Genomic DNA, 8,189 nt, shown 5'->3' on the forward strand with positions numbered 1-8,189 from the left:
CTCTCTCTCTCTCTCTCTCTTTCTCATCCTTAACCTCGTTCACTTCTGCGTATATCTCTCTTTTATGCCGCTCTCTCACTCTTTCTCTGTCCCTGTATCTCTATTTCCTCTTTCTTTCGCTTTTCCCCTTTCCCCTATTCTCTCTACTCTTTTTCTCATCCTCTCCCTCTTTCACCTTCTGCCTATATCTCACTTTTATGCCGCTCTCTCAATCTCTCACTTTCACTCCCTCTCTCTCACTCTCTATTTCCTCTTTCTGTCTTTCGCTCTCTCGCTTTCCCCTGCTCTCTCTACTTTCTCTCTCTCCATATTTCTCCCCTCTATTTCTCCATCTCTCTCTCTTTCTCATCCTCTCCCTCTTTCACATTCTGCCTATATCTCTCTCTTATCCCGCTCTCTCACTCTCTGCCTCTATCTTTCTTTTCCAGTTCTCACTTCTCTTTCTCCCTCCCACACTAGCTCTCTCTATCCCTCATAGTCACACCCTCTCCCTCTATTTCCCCTTCGTTTACTTTTCTTTCTCCTCCTTTCCCTCGCTCTCACTACTCTCTCCCTTCCTCACCCTCTCCTTCTTTCATCTTCTGCCTCTATCTCTCCTTTATCCCACTCTCTCACTATCTCTCTTTCACTCTACCCCTCTATCATTCTTTCTTCTACGTTTCTCCTTCTCTCCTTTTCCCTCTCTTTCTATCTATCTCGATCTATGTACCTATCTCTTCTTCTCATCCTGTTTTTCTTTGCCCACACTGTGTATGCTTTGCTGTCTCCCTCTGTTTTCTTTCGTTTTTCTATCTCCAGTTTATTTCACTCCCAGAAAAGACAAAAACAAAGAAACAAACAGATAATAATAAGAACCCTCACCTCTCACACTCTATCTCTTTCTCTCTCTCTCTCTCTCTCTCTCTCTCTCTCTCTCCCTCCCTTTCCCCCGCTCTCAGTTGTCCTTCTCCCGCCCACACTCTCTCTCTCTCTCTCTCTCTCTCTCTCTCTCTCTCTCTCTCTCTCTCTCACACACACACACACACTCGGTTTATCTTGGTGACAGTTTTAGCTTGGTTTGCTCTCTCCTCTTTCTTTAATTTCTTTCATTTTACGATCTACATTTCGTTTCACTCCCAGGGTCAACATAAGAAATAAGCAGAGTGGTGCACATTTGGTCACTGTTGTAGGCACCTATTGTATTTAACTGTTGCCTCATCTTGCAGATGCTTCATTGAAGTTGTTGTTCTGAGTACTTCCACATCTGCCCAGTTTAAATCAAAATAAACGTAAAATTATTTTGGTCAAATAGTTCCTGAAGTAGTTCCTCAATTTGAAAATTATCTTTAATTTTATGTTTGTGTATTTTTAAATATAAATAACTTAAGGCCAGCTGTTTAACATGTGATAGAATTGATAACCAAATGGTTTTGTTTTAAATCGTACCGAATCAACTTGTGCTCAGGTAAGATTGAATTGTTTTATTTATTGATTTGTTAATCATTTGTACAAAGCCAAATTATTTTTTTCCTTTTAATTTAAATTTTATAAAACCTCGAGGTAATCAGAAGTCTGTTTTAAAAGGGAGGAAAGAAGACTTCTTTAAGGATGGCCCGTAAATATTTTTCCTTTTTTTGTTTTGATTTTGATTTTTAAACCTGAAGGACTTTATGACTTTTTTAATACATTTTATCTATTTTTGTAATCTAATTAATGGAGTCCTGAATCAAAAAATTCATTGAGGCACAAGTTTATCAACAATTTTTTAACCTTAGAGATGGAAATGATTGACGTGGCGTGCGAAACGCAACGGACCCATTTCGAGGAGATCAAGGAGTACGTTGGAAAATGTCTGGACGAGATACAGAACCTGACCAAAGAGAGGGACGAAGCCATGAGATTGTACGAAGTGGAAAAGTCCGCAAGAGAAAGTGAGATTAGGAACTTTGTGTTTATTAATTGTTTACTGATTTGTTTTTTCTCTTTTTCTTTCAGAACTGCAAGCAGAAAGGGATGAGGCAAAAATACGGCTGGCCCAGAGCACTGAAACATATCTGAGGTAAAAATTTCGATTTGCAGCAGTTTTGAGTTTATCCGTGTATTTTGTTTGTATTTTGTAAATAAAGTAAGTGTGCTGTTTTATCAGGGAATTTTCTGAAGCCAAAAACCACTGGGAAGGGGTCGAAGAACATCTCAGGACTACGACTGAGAACATTCAGAAAGAATTGCGGGAATTCGAAGACCACAATAAACTTTTAAACGACAAACTTATTTACATGGAAAACGAATTGGCAACCGTAAGAATATATAGTAGTGTTGTGTTGTGTTGGTTTAATATTGTTTTTTGTTATTTTTAAGATGTCGGGACAAGCAGAGAATCTTAAAGAAGAAAGAGATTCTCTGGTGAAGAAAGACGAGACACTAGAGAGGGAATTTGAAAAACTGAAATGCGACTTTCAGTCAGTTGCGGACGAGTTGCACGAGACAAAAATGAAACTTTTACAAGAAGAGAATTCCAAGCACAGCCTGATACTCGAAGGAAAAAAGTACAAAAAAGCCGCCGAGGTTGCTGTGCAAAAGATGACCGCAATGGAAGAGGAGAAAGTCCTCATGGCCAAAAACCACGAAGACCTCACTCAGACCATCCTCAAAACGAAAACGATCGAGAGCGAGATGAAAGACGTCAAATTTTACCTGAATATCCTAGGAAAAGGGAACGGTACGATAAACGAGAAGCTCAACACAGTCCTGAGCCTTATTAAAAAGGAAGGCCAGGAGGTCGGCGTACAGACCGACCTCACGACAAAGCAGCTTTCCGAATACGACCACTTAGACAGAGAAGCGACCATCCTGGTCATGAAGATGCGCGAGGAGCTCCTCACGACCAAGGACGAGCTCCTTGGGATCAAGCAGGAAAACGAGACCCTCAGGAACTTTGTCCGGGACGTAAAGCGCGACAGGGAGATGCGCGAGGAAGAAGAGCGGGTCGAAAAGCTCGAAGAGGCCGTCAAAGCTCTCGGCGAGCTTGTATCCAGGGAGCAGAACCGGCCTTCGAAGGAGGACACCATCATCAAGAAACTCTCCGAGGTGAAACGAGACCTGGACATGATCAAGACCAACAATAAAACGAAACCGGGACATGATGTCGAAAACATGGAATTGACCTCTATACCAATAAAATTAACTTCTTTTAGAAATTCAAGAAGATAATAAATTATTAAATATACATTTTTTATCATTAATATGTTTAAAAACTGAAAAGCAACATTGTAAGAAAAAACTTACATATGCATTTTCATCTTTTTATTAATTCTTATAAGTAACTTTTATCTATGCTTCCTTTATTTGCTAGCGGCAAGGAACAATTAGTTCAAATGGGTTCATTAATTCAATACAAATGTTGGCATAGCATTGCCTGGTAATCCAAGGCAATAAATTACAAATCTGTGTATCTGCATTTACCTGGGTATAGCAAAGCGGAAGACAACCAAATTCCAATTCCCAATTCCATTAACCTGCAATAAATGGCTTTGTACTTAACGATAATTTATAATTAAAACATGTATTTATATATATTTACCTCAAGTTGCGGCTGGACAAAGAGGAAGGATTTTGGAAGGGGCAAATTAAGCTAGTTTTTTTTTTTTTCAAAAAATTTATTTTATGTCCTGTTTTATTATCTTGTAATAAAGCAAAAACATTACGAGCAAACAAAAAATATTCATATAGGTATTAGATACACTTTCTTTTCTTAATTCTCAAAATCATTTAAAAAAACAAAAAAGCTTATAATAATAAACAAACTGGGAATGTTCCTTCATATAAAAAATAACTCAAATCCCGGTACGAATACTGATACAAGGGTTGTGATAAACAAAATAAGGGGGGATGGTAATATACATATTTTTTTCCCTTAAAATCACCTTAGCTATATATAAATTAATATCAAATTATAAGTATAAAAAGTGCCCTTAGTAAAAAATATATGATTATTATAAAATAGAATCAGGCGTTGTGCGTCGAGATGTTCTGCACGAGCCGTTTACCCCAGTAAGCCTCGAGGTCAAAAGGAACGAAATCTACAGGCAAAACAAAAATTAGAAAAAGTATACAAACAATTTTTTCTTTTGTCAATTACCTTTGAGCATCGGATTCGGCTCAGACTCGATGTGGTATGCAACAGTCGGTGATCCTGAAAACGATAAAAACAACGGATGCAAAATACAATAATACAAAAAATTAAATACTACAGAATAAATGTTTAAAATGCAAACTGACCCTGAGTGTTCCCCTTTTGGTACTCCTGGCAAACTTTGTTCCATGCTGAAAAAATAAAAATGTAATAATTTCTCAAGTTCTCTAAAAGGACATACACACAAATGTATTCATTTTTATGCATTTAATTCAAAATTCAACAAGAATATGTAATTCTACAAATTATTGAAGACGAAATCTAATTTATAATTTTTTATCTTGGGGTCAGGTCAAAATTGTTAAAAAGAGATAATTCTATTTTTATCATGCAATATTGTCCAGACCCCCTTGGCGTTTTATCAGAGCGAGTTGTAAGGATAATTTACCCTTTTTGCATGTTTTATTCCACATGCCAAATAGCACAGATTATCTTTTCTAATTTAAGACATATAAGTGCCAAACTGGCTAATGTAATTTAAAATTTACAATAAAAAATCGATTTTTTAAGTGATGTTGAACAATGATTATCAATCATGCTCAGACTTTTGTTGCAGTACAACGCGCCCGACAAGACAAACAAGAAAATTGAACTTCTATTTTGATCTGTTTTTAATTTACAAACATGAATGAAAGGAATGTCAAATCAGGCATGTGGACGATGATTAATTATTTCTGTCACGCACAGTACGAATGGTGCTTGATTAATTGTAATTGTTAAAATGTCAACAAAAAAAAACCTGACGTTAAATGTCAGCAAACAGTTCTTACTTTGAATGGCCAGCGGACAGTCAAATCTGACAAACCTGAATCCACGGTTATATTCTGTACATAATTTTAAAATAATAACATGCCTAATAAAATTATAAAACTTTTTTAATGATAAACTCTTGCAATGAGGTTTGGTCTTAGAGATCTTCCTGATTAATTATTTTGAACTTTTAACATGGTAAAACATTAGTTATTCAATTTATTTAAAAAAATGAAAAAGTAAGGGGAAAAATTATCAGTGAATTCATAACATTGCTATTGTGCCTATCCTGTGTATTCTATGATGAAAAATTATCAACCTTGATCATTTTTATCTCACCAGTTTATAAGTTACTTATTATACATAATAACTTAAAAAGTAAGTTTATTATATAAAGTCTTTCCAATGGTCAAGTAGTATAGTTAAGGTTTTTTCTATTGCTCCAAGTACATAAATATTCCTCCAGAGCCTGCAGTCCTACTAACATTCTAGTCCTAATACAACCGAGTAGTTCTAAGTCTACTAAGTGGATTTAACAAATGCTATTAAAATTGGCAGAGGAAAAGGCAAACACTAGCCTGCTACAAATTTAAAAATGACTGTCTGTGACCTGCATATTTGACGATGCAAAATGTTAAAATAAGGGAGAAAACAAGTTTGTTTTTTTAATTACAATCGTCAAAAGGAAAAGTCAAACAGAGAACTGTTCAAAATTTCAAAATAGTGGCACTGTCCTCCCGTTTATATTGTATCCTCAAAAATTGGCATATTATATATGTCTCATAGAAATATTATGCTCTTTGTTAAATTTTAACACTGTCCTGACCCAGGAAAGTTTTCACTTGTTAAAATAAGTTTTAAAAAAACAGAAAAAACAATAATAAATTAAAATTGCCAGAGGGAAAGTCAACAGTGGGTGAAAACTCAAAAATGGCTGCACCTTTCTCCTGCACATTTTATGTTGAAAATTTAGAAGAGAAAAAAACTGACATATTTTAGACACTGTTGGTAAGATAATAAGAGAAAAATACAATATAAAGTGAAAACCAACAGTGGGAAAAGCAAGCAAGGACCTGTTCAAAGTTTCAAAATGGCAGCACTGTCATCATGTACATTCGACAGTGAAAAATGATCAACTTCAACACATTTTATGCTCTCTGTCAAATTTGAACTCAAACAAGTTTTTACTTATTAAAATGTTACATTACGTTGAAAAACATTAAATAATGAATGGCCATGGGAAAACAAACAATAGCCTAGTGCAAATTTAAAATATGACTGTTCTGTCGTCCTGCTGATGATTAATGATCAACAATGTTATATTTTATGCTCACGTTCAGGACTTTTGTCACTGAAATGTTTGATTTCATTTTACAGGCGACCTATTTGAATTTAAAACAGAAAAAACAATACAAGCGACACATTTGAATTTCAAACAGAAAAAAACAATACAAAACTAGTTGGTCAAGGGGAAAAACAGAAAATGACCTGTTGAAAATTTAAAAATGGCTGCACTATCGTCCTGCTTCTATGATTTAAAAAATGATCAACTTTGGCATAGTTTATGCTCGCCTTCAGGACTTTAGTCGGAGAAATATTTATGATTTCATTTTAAAGGGACTTATTTGAATTTGAAATAGAAAAACAATACAAAACTAGTTGGTCATGAGGAAAAACAAGAAACTGACCTGTTCAAAATTTAAAAATGGCTGCACTTTCGTCCTGCATATTCTATGATTTAAAAAAATGATCAACTTTGGCATAGTTTATGCTCACCTTCAGGACATTAATCGTTGAAATGTTTGTAATTTCATTTTATAGGCGACATATTTGAATTTTTAAAAGAAAAAGCAATAGAAGACGAGTTGGTCATGGGGAAAAACAGAAACTGACCTGTTGAAAATTTAAAAATGGCTGAACTATCGTCCTGCATATTCTATGATAAAAAAATGATCACCTTTGGCATAGTTTATGCTCACCTTCAGGACTTTAGTCGGAGAAATGTTTATGATTTCATTTTAAAGGGACTTATTTGAATTTTTAACAGAAAAAGCAATACGAGTTGGTCATGGGGAAAAACAGAAACCGACTTGCTGAAAATTTAAAAATGGCTGAACTAACGTCCTGCATATTCTATGATTAAAAAAATGATCAACTTTGGCATATTTTATGCTTACCATCTGAACTTTAGTAGGAAAAATGTTTATGACTCATTTTACAGGCGACATATTTGAATTTTTAACAGAAAAAACAATACAAAGCTGACTAGTCATGGGGAAAGCAGAAACTGAACTGTTGAAAATTTAAAAATGGTTTCACTATCGTCCTGCATATTCTATGATAACAAAAAATGATCAACTTTGGCATTGTTTATGCTCACCTTCAGGACTTTGGTCGGAGAAATGTTTATGATTTCATTTTAAAGGGACTTATTTGAATTTTTAACAGAAAAAAACAATACAAAACTAATTGGTCATGGGGAATAACAGAAACCGACTTGTTGAAAATTTAAAAATGGCTGAACTAACGTCCTGCATATTCTATGATTAAAAAAAGATCAACTTTGACATAGTTTATGCATACCAATAGTTAAATTCTACTTGAAAGCGTTAAAAATTAACAGTTCTATATGCGACTTGTTATAAAATTGCAAATCAAATAGATTAAATGCGATATAACTTATGTAATCTGGGCAGATAGTTCCAAGAGTTTTAAATAATGTTGTTAGACATTGTTTACTCATTAGATAGTATTTAACACTGTATTACTAATGTCAATATGGACTTTTGGTCTGCTTACAATCCCATATGAACTTGATGAGCTCTTCCTGGTTCTGTTGGAGGCCGTGATCCCTGTTCCTGGGGGCAGACATCCTCTTCCCGTTGGAGCTCATGTCCTGTCGGTGAATGAAAAACGGAAACTTCGGAAACTCGTCCTTTTCTTGAAATATTCCTTGTCCAGTCCTGCAACCGTGCAGCCTGACATCTGCTGGTGTTCAAACGGTCATCGAAACTGCCGTTGAGACGTGCGTGCAATATTTACAAACAAGACTCAGCCACGGCCCCGGGTCACCGGCTTAGACACTAGGTGAATGTAGCAACGCCTATTTTCATAAACCTTTTCCACCTTTTCCACGGCTAGGGTTTGAAAATAAACAATAAATAAAAAAATTAAATAAATAAAAACATTAATTAACAATTATTTTGTAATTTTCCTGGTTTGCATTATTATAAAGCAAAAAACAAACTAGCGCTACATAGCGGAATTT

General features: G+C 35.1%; 2 protein-coding genes across 6 annotated transcripts; one reads left to right on the forward strand and one right to left on the reverse strand.

Annotated features, from left to right (window-relative positions):
* Positions 1-1,353: 1,353 nt before the first annotated feature.
* LOC106666053 (rho-associated protein kinase 1-like) lies at positions 1,354-3,205 on the forward strand. 5 transcript variants are annotated; one of them, XM_014392936.1, is made up of 6 exons: positions 1,368-1,444; positions 1,564-1,594; positions 1,755-1,910; positions 1,975-2,038; positions 2,126-2,276; positions 2,338-3,205. In XM_014392936.1, exons 2-6 carry the CDS (start codon positions 1,588-1,590, stop codon positions 3,187-3,189), a joined length of 1,230 nt encoding a protein of 409 aa, XP_014248422.1. In that variant the 5' UTR covers positions 1,368-1,444; positions 1,564-1,587; the 3' UTR covers positions 3,190-3,205. The 5 variants fall into 5 exon arrangements, with proteins under 5 accessions (XP_014248425.1, XP_014248422.1, XP_014248423.1 ...); XM_014392937.2 differs by having other exon boundaries at positions 1,395-1,444; positions 1,540-1,594; XM_014392938.1 differs by having other exon boundaries at positions 1,426-1,444; positions 1,548-1,594.
* Positions 3,206-3,626: 421 nt separating this feature from the next.
* Positions 3,627-8,066, reverse strand: LOC106666020 (MAPK regulated corepressor interacting protein 2-like). The gene is made up of 4 exons (XM_014392886.2): positions 7,721-8,066; positions 4,258-4,302; positions 4,118-4,171; positions 3,627-4,058 (listed from the first exon to the last, which is right to left on the reverse strand). Exons 1-4 carry the CDS (start codon positions 7,812-7,814, stop codon positions 3,985-3,987), a joined length of 267 nt encoding a protein of 88 aa, XP_014248372.1. The 5' UTR covers positions 7,815-8,066; the 3' UTR covers positions 3,627-3,984.
* Between the last annotated feature and the right edge of the window lie 123 nt (positions 8,067-8,189).

The sequence above is a fragment of the Cimex lectularius genome, unplaced genomic scaffold (genome assembly GCF_000648675.2).
Source record: "Cimex lectularius strain Harlan isolate CLEC.00 unplaced genomic scaffold, Clec_2.1 scaffold322, whole genome shotgun sequence".
Classification (NCBI taxonomy): Eukaryota; Metazoa; Arthropoda; class Insecta; order Hemiptera; family Cimicidae; genus Cimex; species Cimex lectularius.